Raw genomic sequence first — 13965 nt, forward strand, 5'->3', positions numbered from 1 at the left:
GGGTTGGTGGTGTTTTTACGGCTAGTAGCCGGGACCAACGGCTAAACCAAACCGGCGGCGGGCAAATAAATTATAGTATTTTATTTTTATTTATTATAAAAATATTTAATAAGAACATAAGCTCACAACCACAACTATATCCCGATAGGCTAGTTTCCAACTAGTCAAATCAGTTACTTTTTACTAAACGTCAAAACACGAAATTACTATGGAATTTGTATGAAAAAGCAACATGTGACGTCATAGAAAAACGTGACAGAATGCCGCACTTATAATTATTTCTTTCTAAAATAATATATAAATTAATAATTTTTATATTATTATTAATTAATTATTATATTTTTTTATTATTTGGTTTTTTTGTTATTATTTTTATATTATTTCTTTTTTATAAGTAATTCATAAATAAGTTAAATAGAATAAGAAAAAGATTATTGTCACTTTAAGATCTGTTTTTATTTAGTAAACAGAATTTCATAGTTTATCTTTGACCTAGGAAACTACCCGATTGGGTTAGTCAGAAGTACATCCATCGCAAGACACCTCACAGGCCTCAAAATATTAATAATACACATTAAATAAATATCTCTTTGTTTTTTCAAAAACATTTAACTTTTCTTTTACTTTTTTTATTATATAATTGAAATGATTGTATTTATTATTCAGTAAATAAAAACTAAAAATTAAAAATAATAAAGATTTTAAAACTATAAAAAATAAACAGGTCACAATTTTATTATAATAATACAATTTTATAAATTTTTTCTTCATCCTGTTTTGTCGTTTTTCCAACCGTTTCCACTAAACATGTATGATATTTGCAGGTCGCATAGGCAACCTGTACTCTCCGAACCCCGGCACCGGCCGCAAGACTTCTGCATGGAGCTGGTTTCCTTGGCCGAGGAGTAACAGTCAGAAGTGAGTGCAATAGTTTAGCACTATCCCTTTTTTCACAGGGTCCGCTCACCTAACCTGCAGATTTGACAGGTCCGGTTTTTTTACAAAAGCGACTGCCTGTCTGACTTTCCAACCCGCGAAGTAATACCAGCCGAATACAGGTTAGGTCACATACGAAATACATTTCTCGGGAATGTGGGTTTCCTCATGACGTTTTCCTTCACCGCTCAGCACGTGATAATCATTTATGATCCGAACATGAATTCGAAAACCAATTGGAAAAGCATAGGTTTAGGCCTATGCTGGGATTCGAAGCTGCGACCTCAAACTGAGAGTCAAGCGTTCTACTAACTGGGCTACCATGGCTAGAAAAATCCATCTTCGGAGATAAAAAGGCCGCAGTGAAATTCACAAATGTCAAGCAGCAATATTGCTATCATTAAAGCAATCAATTCGACTTTATGAGTTTGGATTGTGTGGGTACTCAGTTCATACCTCTGACGACCCCAATTGGGATGAAAACGTGAGATTTTTGTTATGTATACCTTACATATTAGGTGTTATGTTAGGTACTGAAAATATTTTCTCTTCCACAGTTCCCGTTGCCGTATGGGCGGCGTCCCCCAGTCAGGCGACAGCGCTTACGGTTTCTGCGACACAGACTCTCCTCCTCAGAACGCGCCCCAAACCCCCTACGAAGACCGCACCTACCCTCCAAACATAAACCCCTTCCAACGCGCTCAAAACTCCGGCACGTTCACTCAAAACTTCGCTCAGAACTCGGCGTCGTTTGCTCAGAATCCTGCCTCCTTTGCTCAGAATCCTGCTTCGTTTGCTCAGACTGCTAGCGCGTTTGCTCAGAGCACTGGGTTCGCTCAGACTGGGTTCCAAGAGGGGTTTGGGGAGGCTAGTGGTAGTTTTGACGCTCAGACCGGCGTCTGGGGCCCACCGCCACCGTACAGTCCTCAGGGAAGGAGTGGTAGCAGGTAAGACATTAGTATTTTCCCGATTGCGGCGAAAAAAGGAGGGTTATATGTGACCGCTATGTATGTGTGTATGTACGTCTGTTCCCTCCTAAATCGCTTGTCAGAAGTCAACATTGATTGTCCGGTGGTAGAAAGCGCCCTCTAGAGGACATAAGCTGAGGAAGAATAGAATTATGCGTGAAGGTCGATGCAAACCCTGGTGGGAGCCCTCAGCGCTCCCCATTCGTCCGGCCAAGTAGCTGATGCCAATGCGAAATCTACAATAAGTGAGTGGGTATAAGTAGGCGGGACCGGGACCAACGGCTTAACGTGCCTTCCGAAACTGGGATCATCTTACTTCTGGACAATCGGGTGATCAGCCTGTAATGTCCTAACTAAATTAGGGGTCACAAAGTGATTTTTGTGATATGCCCCCACTGGGATTCAAACCCGGGACCTCTCTGAACGACTGGACCATAGAGTTACACGTACAAGATGAGATGTATCTTTATAATTAAGTAATCTCTATTTTTCTCCATTTCCAGACACCATCTCCACCAAGACCCAGCAGCGGCCACGCTTCTCCACCACCATCACATCGACGTCCACAGAAACTCCATACCCATACACGACCACAACATACAACCCCACTCTTGCCGCAACTCATACATGCTACAACACAACCTACAACAAACCTTACCTGACATGCGTCTCAACCCGGAATTGACTCGTCTCAACCCGGAACTAACTCGTCTCAACCCGGAATTAACTCGTCTCAACCCAGAATTAACTCGTCTCAACCCAGAACTAACTCGTCTCAACCCGGAATTAACTCGTCTAAACCCGGAATTAACTCATCTAAACCCGGAGCTAGGTCATCTGAGCCCTGAATTGGCTCATTTAGCTCAGATGTATACTCCGGATGAGCTAGCTCGTTTGCAAGCTGAAATGGGCCATATAGCTCAAGAGGGGAGGTTTAATACGCTTAGGGGTCACCTGGTCCCCTACAGGGGATGTCAGAGGTCCCTGGGCATGAGTGCTGGGAACCTTCACCGGGATTGTCGTATGGATGACGCTATGGGCATCGAGTGCTTGCATCAGAAAAGTGTTAGCAAAGGTAAGAAAACGATGTTGTAATTTATTTCGTTATCGGCATAACAAAATACTTAAAGACGCATTTGCAATTGGCAACATGATTCTCGAATTCATAATTATTTTAAATTCGATACTTTTACGATGGAAAATTCCACTTGATATCAACTCTTTCTACTCTCTACTCAACTAAGCTTTCGTTACGATGTCACTAACATCCTGTATATATTTTTTATTTATATAATAAATTTGGCTAATACGGCTTTGAAATAGACTACTCTGGGCGCCATCCCACTCGCGTCATACAGAGTACTGCGGGGCGGAAGGCAAGAGGGAAACCACTGCCCTATTTTTCACTAAAAAAGTAGCATGGAGAATGCTATTTAAACCGACAAGAGTGTGGCTCTTAAATAAGTGTTTTTTTTTATACTGTCCAAGTATGTTGGCTCAACTATGCCTGTTGGTAAACATAGATAAGTCCTAATTGCAGTAGAAACAAAAGCAACGCAATGAGTCAGTTTCGAATCAGTTGCGACTACCATACCTATGATGTGATGATGATGATTATATTTGAATTAAATTCCAGTGTCAGAGCAAGCCGAGCACCAGAAGCTGGGCAAAGAGAACCTGGGCTTCCAGAACGACAAGAGCTCCCCGGTGCGGGCGTGTGCGCAGGACTGCCACCGCCACGCCGAGTCCGAGGTGTACTTCGCCGATGTGTCCAGCTGCTGCAACGTCTCCGTCAAGGTACACATCCTAACGGCCTTCGTGGAGGTTCAGGGTTCGAATCCCAGTGGGGACATATCACAAAAATCACTTTGTGACCCATGGCTTGGTTAGGACATTACAGGCTGATCACCCTGTCTTCGGAAGGCACGCTGAGCCATTCTCGGTTACTACTCGCTGATGTATGTACAATAAGGTACAATAAGATTACAACTCTGTTAAAACACTTACACCAACCCGCAGTGGAGCAGCGTGATGGAGTATGCTCCATACCCCCTCCGGTTGGTTGACGGCAGGGAGGCTGTATCCAGCAGTGGGACGTTAGGCTGTGTATGTTAACTCTGTTAAAAAATAATCGCAAAGCTAACTGTGAAATTTCTTTCCAGGCGGAATGCTGCATGAATCCAAACGTCTCAGCCTTAGTCGGAACAATCGAGAATCATCCAGAATCAACCTCGGAATCCGACACGGGGTCGTTCACGCTAACTCGCCAACAGCGCCCACAACCCCAAGTGGGCTCCAAACGACGCCCACGTCAAGAAAAACACGCCCAACACCTCAAGAACCAAGAAAAACTACGCCAAGACCTGAACAACTCCCTCAGATTGACAGAACAACAGATTGAACAGCTAAACAACTCAATGAGAATGAGTGAGCGGATTGAACGAATGGAAGGAAGGTTGAATGATTCGAGAGACCGCTTGAATGAGCGATGTGTTATTGATCGATTGAACGAACGGATTGATAATAGGATGGAGCCGAGGATGGAAAGAATGAATGATTCGAGAATAAGTGAGAGGATGAACGACTCTCGTGTGAGCGAGAGAATGAATGAGTCGAGAATCATTGAGAGAATGAATGAATCTCGCATTAGTGAGAGGATGAACGAGTCAAGACTCGGTGAGAGAATGAATGAATCTCGTATTAGCGAGAGAATGAACGAGTCACGACTCGGTGAGAGAATGAACGAATCTCGCATTAGTGAGAGGATGAACGAGTCAAGACTCGGCGAGAGAATGAACGAATCTCGCATTAGTGAGAGGATGAACGAGTCAAGAATCTCAGACCGAGTAAACGATAGAAGCGACCGGATGGTTGAACGAATGAACGATTCCCGCCTCAGCGACCGATTTGAAGACAGGCGAATGTCGGATTTGAATTCTAGCATCAGAAATGATAGTCCCTTGCGTATGCCTCGGTCTAGCCCTAAAATACTGTCTAAGGAACATCCCAGACAATCGAGCTCGGACTCTAAAGAGTTCTTTGTAGCTCCAGCAATATCACCACTATCGCCTAAGACTGAAGAGTCCCTACTTTCAGACGATGATAGGCAAGACCAAGTATATTCCAACGAGCCAGAGACATCGAAATGCCTCGGCCCCGACGCACAATACGAACCAGTGCGGGAAGAAAAGGAAGAGATACTAAAAACAAACCATCATCATTGCTATAGTGATACTAATACCATGGACTCAGGGTGGCAAAGTGGCTCAGAGAAGCAAGTTACAGATTAAACTGTAACTAAACTGTGACGAAACTGTAACTAAACTGTAATGTGACTGTAAGTGAACTTTGAAGGTATTGTACGTGGTTACGAATTTCTAGGCGAATGAATTATTTTTGTAGTGAATTTGAATTCTAATTAACTGAGATACAATTGAATTCTTATAAATGATTCGACGGGTAATTCTGCATTATACGAAAACGAATGGGATTAGTTCCGCAGTATTTTATTACGGTAATATAACTCATAATTTTGAATTCATAAAATGTGAATACTAGTTTTGAATTTCAAATTAGTAATAATAATTATGTTTGAAATTTTATTTACACAAAATTCAAATGTTGAATTGAATTTGTTTCCGTGACTGTGACATTTTAAGTACCTAGTTGATTAAAAGTTAGTGCATTATATTTGGAATTAATATTATACAGGGTGTTAGAGACACCGCACCGAATACTGAGGGGGATGATTCTGATTTAATATCAAGTGGAATTTTCCGTCGCATAAGTATAGAACAGAAAACATTTTCATGAGTTTTGCGACAGATAATTCCACTTGATATTATCTCAGAATCGTGAGCTGAATCATCCCCCTCAGTATTCGTAACGATGTCACTAACACCCTGTATATTTACTTATGTAAATAAAAATGAATTTAATAATAAATGCTCATTTCTCAAGAAAGACTCCACTGCCAAAATAAGGTACTTTTAATAATAATACTCTTAAAAATATTAATTATTTTTCTATTTATTGTCCTTCTTGCCAATGGTCATTGAAAACAGTTCTCTATTTTATTAAATTAAAAATAGCATTTTTCATTTCATTTAATAACATTGATGTTTACGTAATATTCAAATGACACTAAAATTAATAAATATTTAATGGTACCGATTTTAGGAGCCGCTTAAAATTATTTTAATTCATTTTCACAGTTCTACAACTTTGTATGAAATATAATGAAAGGATTATTTAAGTATTTTTGGATCTCGTGAATGTCCACTTATATTGTTATTAGGTAAAAGGTATGTCGTTATATTGTATGTGATCCCTCAGGCTTGCCAATATTCCAGTAATCTGTTAATGTTGTAGTAATGTGCCAAGTATCTGTCTAACTAGGAATTTAGGGGGTTTATAAGAAAATGACATGTATAACTTAAAGTAAAATTAGGAGGTGTCTGCAGGAATCGGGGCCATTGTGCTTCTCTTGTCACTTCTGTTTTTAATGTTTATTTTATTATTTATTTATTAAAAATAAGTACAGTATTTAATACATTTTTTTACAATTGACATACATACATACATACATAAACTCACGCCCGTAATCCCTAATGGGGTGGGCAGAGCCACAAGTAATCAAAGACAGACAACTTGCAGCCACTGTTGATACGAAGTCCTAAGCTGGATATGATGAACCTTATGGTGATAAGGGATCAGCCTATCGCCCATAACATTACACAACAACAATCACAATTACAATTGACTGTGCAACAAAAACCAACTTTGGTTTGTCCGTACACCGACATTCACCATCGTCGCTTCCAATTTGCAACATAATATCATGCTCGAACAAATAGGTACAATAAATAAAGAACATGTAGGTAGGAATTTATACACTTGCAAGCGAAGTACACAAAAACTAGTTCGCTGCATCAGCTTCACCCCGCGCGTTACACGTAAGTACCGGACAGCGCGACACACCTTGTTGTTGTGCCTATATGTGCAATAAAGCGTTTTTGTATTGTATTGTACTGTACTATCATTGAGAGATAGACAAGCCGTTTAGAAAGATATCCCCCTTTTATTTCTTGTTAGGATTTAGACGTACAGTCATGAGCAATATCATGTACCCACTTTAGAACCTTGTCGCACTATCATATTTGACATTTAATGAGGATTACGGTTTAATTTGTCAAAAAAGTTAATGTGACACGGTTTCAAAGTGTATACATATTAGTACTCGTGACCGTACAAGTAGATGTTTGTATTGTATTAATTAACGAAAGACCAAACTAGAATTTATCTTGTACGTGACGAGTGGAAGTTACATATTTTTTAAATTAATTACTACTTATTTGGGGCAACCACTAATTCAACTTAATTTTGCCATTTTCATATTTTTTATATAATTTCAACATTTCCATCCCTTTCTTGAACTTATTGTAAGTGAAAAATGGCACTGGTAGAGCTGTCGAGCTAAATTAGATGAAGTTTTCGTACTTGTACCCGAGCTATGAGAATTGGGTCGTGTACTAGGTTCAAGATAAATTATTAAATTCTGATTACTAAATAAAGACACATCTAAAAGTAACGAAAAACGTTTTCTTTTTTCAATTTTACTCATTTTTGAATTTTAAACAAGAAAAACGTAATAATATTTCCGACAATTTATCACGTTTTTCTATGACGTCACAAAGTGCTTTTTCAAACAAATTCTATAGTAATTTCGTGTTTTGACGTTTAGTAAAAAGTAACTGATTTGACTAGTTGGAAACTAGCCTATTAAGGTAATAATTATCACGTTACAGCTGTATAACTCTTTAATTGGTGCCTCGTTCAACATAACTTTATAATACAGCATTATTTTCTTGCCTACGTTTACTATTGTTTTTTAAATTAATTTTTGTATAGGAAAACTTTTGTATTGTAAAATACATGTATGTATTTTTAATATAATCTTCCATATTAAGCAATATATTTTGTAAATAATAAATGTTAGAAGTTACTTTTTAAGATGTTTGTAATCGGCATTTTATACTTGTCTCAATTTTTTATTTTATCATCAAGCATCATACATATTTTCTAGATGATTTATAGTGTCTTAAAGGCACTTTTTTCATTATATTTTATTTTATTAAATCAAATGAAAATAAAATCTTAATTCAATGAGGATAAGAACTAATAACTTAAATTCATAAATAACAGTACTGATGCCGCTCCTTATTTGTTAATAAAATAAAAATAATTCAAGTATACAAAAATATTGTAACTGTTCATATTTTTGTCTGTAGGAAATGTAGTATTAATTAATAATGTATATTAAGTAAATTACTATTGGCTAAAGATAACGATTAAAATAGAATCGATTTTTCTGCTACAAATTATCAATTTTAAATTTTCTGTGAAAATGTATTCAGAATATTCAGATTCGTAAAAAAATAAATTTTAAAGCTTTGGAGATCCAAAGCGTTAAAATTAAAAATAATTCAAAAATAATAATTTTGAAATAAATAATTTGAATTTCATATTAAAAATAAAAAATATAATAATAATTCTATTTTTCATTGTCTGTTCATGTTTTAATTGTTGTATAACTGAATTGTCTCGCATTATTATTTTCGCTTTTAAATGTATTTTAATGTTAAAGTAAGTATTTGAATAGGTAATGTTTTTGTATTAAACAGTATGATGTATTGTATATTGTTAGATCAATCAGTTGTAATAATGGTTCTATTAAAAGACTGAAACGTTAGTTTGGCTTTTTACTTATTATCCTTTTGACAGTAGTTAAGGGGATTAAATAGGCCACATTGAAGCAATTTATCTAAAAAAGAAATTTTGCAATTTCACATTTGTTGATATTGCGCCGTTACCTATATGCGCAATGTCAAATTGCAATATCGCTTTTTAGATTAATAAGGGACTTTCCAATCGGTGTTCCCCAAAAACACGATAGATGGCGTTGATAAGTTTTTTCTTCGTTTAAACTTCTAATTTCATGGATAACAGACATATGCATCTTTTATCTTTGTTTTTGGATATAAATTATGACCCTTTTTATTACACCAAGAATTACAAGTTCCACATATTATTATTCTGAAAGATTTCTAGACATAATGTGATCCAAATATCAAGCAACAATTAGTTTTATAGTATGTGTTCTACATTACATTCCTGAATAATTATGTACCCCAGCAATGAGAAAATAGGTAATTATCACGTTAAAAGTGAACAACGCCATCTATCGTGTATTTGAGGAACGTCGATTGGAACGTACCCCATTGCTTCAATGTGGCCTTTTTGGAACTACTAGTCACAAACCAGACTTGGAAGGTGGTGAAGATGATAAAAAATAAAACTAAATAATAAAAATTAATTTTATTTATTTTCGTTTAATCTCGTTAATCTTTTCTTTCTAAATGTACAAAAAGCATTGTAAATGTAATTCAAAAAGGACAATTAAAAACATTTACTTATGAAGCACCAGAAATAAATAAATCTAAGTTTTTAGAAATTAATTCACATTGAAGTATGGTAAGGCATATTTCACAACGATCGAAGAGGACCGAATAGAATTTCTTATAATCTTACGCTTCGGTTACTTACTATCGGTGTGAGAAAGGCGTTAGAACTCGGTATAAGTAATGGTAAATTAAAAATACTACAAAAGACACCCAATTAAGACTTTATCATACTAGTTGTACTTACATTCGGTAAAATATAGCATATTTGAGACGTTTTAAAAATATACACGGTGTTCGGTGCACGAAAACTTTGAGGGATGATTCAGACCATGATTCTAAGTTAATCAAGTGGAATTTTTCATCACAAAAGTATAGAATTGAAATTATAAAAAAAAAAACAAAAAAGAAATCATGCATTTTGCGACGGAAAATTCCACTTAATATTAACTCAGGATCATGGTCCGAAACGTCTGCCTCAGTATTCGTTACGATGTCACTCTCTCTCTATTTAAGAGCTGCGCTCTTGTCGGTGGAGTAACCGCCATTCCTCTCTTCTTCTCGCCAAAACCTTCACCTCCCATGACGATTTCACTAACTGTAGGTATATTATTCTTAATTGATAGAACAAGTCAAATTTGTCTTCATTTCACAACTAATACAAGAAAGTCTTATTTATACACCAAAATATCTTAAAAGTAATATCTAAAAAGACGTATGGCCAATATAAATACTTTCAATTTCATCAGATGGGTGAAGAACCACGAAAATAAGTTCATATTCGGTATTTTTAAGGAAATACTTGTAAAGTTCATTTGTCTCTTTCTGTCTATGACAAATCGTGTAAGTGGGAGTGAGATAGCATTGACTTATTTTCGCGATGAACGCTTAACTATCATTTGTTTCTATTTCTTAAGTGTAAAGTATTTTATCATAAGACTAGCGGGTTGGAATGCGTTAGCATTTTATTTTTATTAGTGCCAAAATGGTGCCAAAACAGAATTGGTGCTAAAGTGACGTAAGTTAGGGGGAGAAAAAAAGGCCATATTGAAGCAATTCCTCAATGAATATTGCCATTTTTAACCTCCAAAAAATTGGTCGTTAAGGTCACAAAATTACATTGTATTTTATGCACCTTATAGTATGCTACTTATAGAATAAATTGTTGATACTGTTGTAGAAGAAGATTGCATAATTATGTAAGATACTGCATACTACTTACAAAAGTATTTTTTGATATTTAGCCGAGCTCGGTGGCGCAGCGGTAAACGCGCTCGGTCTGCGATTGTTGAACTTAAGCAACTTTCGTAAAGGCCGGTCATAGGATGGGTGACCACAAAAAAAAAGTTTTCATCTCGAGCTCTTCCGTGCTTCGGAAGGCAAGTTAAGCCGTTGGTCCCGGCTGCATTAGCAGTCGTTAATAACCATCAATCCGCACTGGGCCTGCGTGATGGTTTAAGGCCCGATCTCCCTATCCATCCATAGGGAAGGCCCGTGCCCCAGCAGTGGGGACGTTTATGGGCTGATGATGATGACTAAAATTTTAGCTTTCAGGAGTAGTGATAAGGAGAGATCTCCTTGCACGATAGTCGATATTTGATGTTTTGCCCTGCAGGTGAAAATGCACAAGACCTTAATATACTATAGCAGAGCTCCGTGCGTCGTAAAGTTTGCGGACGATTGGAGTGCCAAGTAGAAGTATGAATTATTTGTTCACACATGGCCCTTCCAACCTTTTTCTTATATTCCGTGGTTATTACAGTAATATATTTTTCGTTAATATTTAAAAAGATGTCTGTCTGTTTTGGCTTCACAGTTAAAACAAAAGGCACTTATATCATAGTTAATTAATTATACATCACTTTGAATTAAAACTAATATTAATCTAAATACAGTTAGTACTTAAGTAAATATTATATTTTTGATCTGGTAAGAATAACTCCAAATAGGTACTTTTGAAATTTTGAGATCTTCGCGCTATGTCCCTTTCGAGGTAGTCTGGGAGAATAGAGCGCTAAGTTTTAAATATTAAATTTATGATTTTATTCAAATTAGAAGTTAAGGGCGCCTGTAAAATGAGTTATGATACAAAGAAGTTTACCTAATTAAAATATGGTATGGAAGGTATGGAAGTAATTGCATATTTATAGTTGGGTAGTTTCCGAGGTCAAAGATAAATTATGAAATTCTGATTACTAAATAAAGACAGATCTAAAGCTGACAAATCGTTTTCTTTTTTCTATTCAACTTATTTATGAGTTTTAACAAAGAAAAAATTAATAATAATTGCGACATTTTGTCACGTTTTTTTATGACGTCAGTGGTTCTTTTTTCGTACAAATTTCGTGTTTTGACGTTTAGTAAAAAGTAACTGATTTGACTAGTTGGAAACTACCAATTTCATTAAGTATTCTAAAATATTTTTCGTCACGCATCTGTTGTGTAGAAATATTCTTATTTTTAAATTCTTTTATTTATTAGTATTTGGAGAGTAATTAATATTGTATTAGGATTATAAAAAAATATAATTCATTATAAAAAATTGGTAATGAAAACTGGAGTTTTAAAGCTTTCTTAAAATCCTATTGTATATTTTTTTTCATTTAATATTGTGTACTTAAATAATAAGCCACTATTTGTATGCCTACTAACAGGCTGAATACAGAGATTGTAATAATTTTATGTAACATCCTTTTGTATACCTGTAGGCTCTGCACGGTAACCGCGCCGCGCGCGACGCGATTTATATTGAGGCCTTCGACCAATAGCCGTTTGACGTCCATCTACGTAGATAACATTCGTATCGTTATTGGTAAAAGCGCTCAATATAATTCGCGCCATGCGCGGCTCGGTTGTCATGCAGACCCACCCGGCTGTATTCACAAATAAAGATTTTGATTTGATTTATTAACAAACCGCTGCGGTATAAGACGTTTCTTATTAATATCTTATTATTGTTTATGTAGCTATTTTTTTGTTTTTTTTTTTTTGGTGAACAGGGCCGCGGGAGCCCCGTTTTGTTATATGTGTAAAGTCGTTCGTTTTAACGTTATAAAAGCTTTAAAACAAAACTCCAATTTTAATTGTCAATTTTTAACTCAAGTCATCCGACTAAAATTTCATTAAACTGTAAATTATGAATTTTGTAGAAAACTGTTCAATTTGCTATTCAAATTTAGAAAAATCAACTGCTTGTTTATCGATATTAGTTTGTCGCGCAGGACGCGACTCGAATACCGTACCGCGACGGCAGGTTATTATACATGCAGATGCTTTTGCTGGTTTTGATTTCAATTATTGTGAAATCAGTTAAAAAGTGTCATAATTATAATATTCAGCGGTTTGCCTATAATAATATTTTCGTTTACATTAAAAAAAAAGTTCGATGTTTTCAGTTCACTTTGTTTTTTTTAGACAAATGTCAGTCATTTGGAAAATATGTATTTTTTTGTCCGATTTTTTTTTAATTTACTTGACCAAGGCAAGTGTTAAGCAAGCAATCAGAGCCAGTAGACTAATTGTGGTGGTATGCGCTTGGCTTATGGGCTCCTGCACAGCTGGTTTGATATTCTGCGTGGTCTCAGCAACCGTAGCAACCGTGCCATCGGCATCGCCGAGCCTCTGGTTGGCTACCTTCAGGTTCTTGAGGAGACCCAGTACATCTTCTGTTGAAACAAAGAGATGGGTTAACACATAACGTAAACACACGATTATAACCCAATTGGGGTAGTCAGAGGTACGGTCACGAGCATTAATATGTATACACTTTGGTACCATGTAACATTAACTATTTTGACAAATTGAACTGTAAGTCTCACTAAATGTCAAATATGTTAGTGCGACAGAGTCCTAAAGTGGGTACATTATATTGCTCATGACTGTACATCCATCGCAAGATGAACTAAGTACCCACGCCTCACCGAGCTTTCTGTTAGATCAACGTGATAGGTGAGCCGTATCGCCGTCTATAATGGTCGAGCCAACTGTGTTAGTGAAAACTGCACTTGAGATAAATTAATAACTCATTGGAGCAAGTCCGGTACCGGGGTTCGAACTGGCGCTCCCCGTTTGAGAACCAAGCCGGTGTACGGTCACGAGCATTAATATGTATACACTTTGGTACCATATCACATTAACTTTTTTGACAAATTGAACTGTAAGTCTCACTAAATGTCAAACATGTTAGTGCGACAGAGTCCTAAAGTGGGTACATTATATTGCTCATGACTGTACCACAGGGCCACTGTGGCTCTAATGTTTTAGCAGCTGTCAAATCCACAAGCTATAAAGGGTGTTATGTAGTGACCTCGTAACGAAAACGTGTAATTTTCCGTCGCAAAAGTATGGCGCTGGAAATTTTTAGAGGAAGCACTAAAATTTTCATGAATTTTCACACAGAAAATTCCACTTGATATCAACTCAGAATAATGAGCTGAATCATCTCCCTCAGTATTTGTTACGAAGTCACTAACACCCTCACGTGCTTGTGGCCTGAATAAATAAATAAACTTTTATACAATAAATAAATATAAAATAAAATAAATAAATAAAAAACTGTAAGTGTAATTAATACATACATACATAAACTCACGCCCGTAATC

At 36.4% G+C, this 13965-nt stretch overlaps 2 protein-coding genes across 4 annotated transcripts in view; one reads left to right on the forward strand and one right to left on the reverse strand.

The window, feature by feature from the left end:
• LOC126378343 (uncharacterized) overlaps positions 1 to 6468 on the forward strand; it is a 40844-nt gene extending 34376 nt beyond the window's left edge. Inside the window, exons 11-15 of the mRNA XM_050026610.1 lie at positions 825 to 918; positions 1494 to 1883; positions 2408 to 2979; positions 3541 to 3701; positions 4067 to 6468. Coding sequence (XP_049882567.1) covers positions 825 to 918; positions 1494 to 1883; positions 2408 to 2979; positions 3541 to 3701; positions 4067 to 5194 — 2345 coding nt within the window. The 3' untranslated portion in view covers positions 5195 to 6468. The remainder of the gene's footprint in view (positions 1 to 824; positions 919 to 1493; positions 1884 to 2407; positions 2980 to 3540; positions 3702 to 4066) is intronic.
• Positions 1 to 13965, reverse strand: part of LOC126378458 (uncharacterized) — a 240106-nt gene that overhangs the window by 167643 nt on the left and 58498 nt on the right. For 2 of the 3 annotated variants that reach the window (XR_007568080.1, XR_007568079.1), the window contains exon 10: positions 9936 to 13029. Coding sequence is in view for 1 of the 3 variants with exons in the window: in XM_050026833.1 (XP_049882790.1) it covers positions 12833 to 13029 (197 nt within the window). In the remaining 2 variants the exon portion in view is untranslated. Of the gene's footprint in view, positions 1 to 9269; positions 13030 to 13965 lie in introns of those variants that run through there. The other variant, XM_050026833.1, reaches the window with a different exon arrangement.

The sequence above is a fragment of the Pectinophora gossypiella genome, chromosome 26, assembly GCF_024362695.1.
Source record: "Pectinophora gossypiella chromosome 26, ilPecGoss1.1, whole genome shotgun sequence".
Lineage (NCBI taxonomy): Eukaryota > Metazoa > Arthropoda > Insecta > Lepidoptera > Gelechiidae > Pectinophora > Pectinophora gossypiella.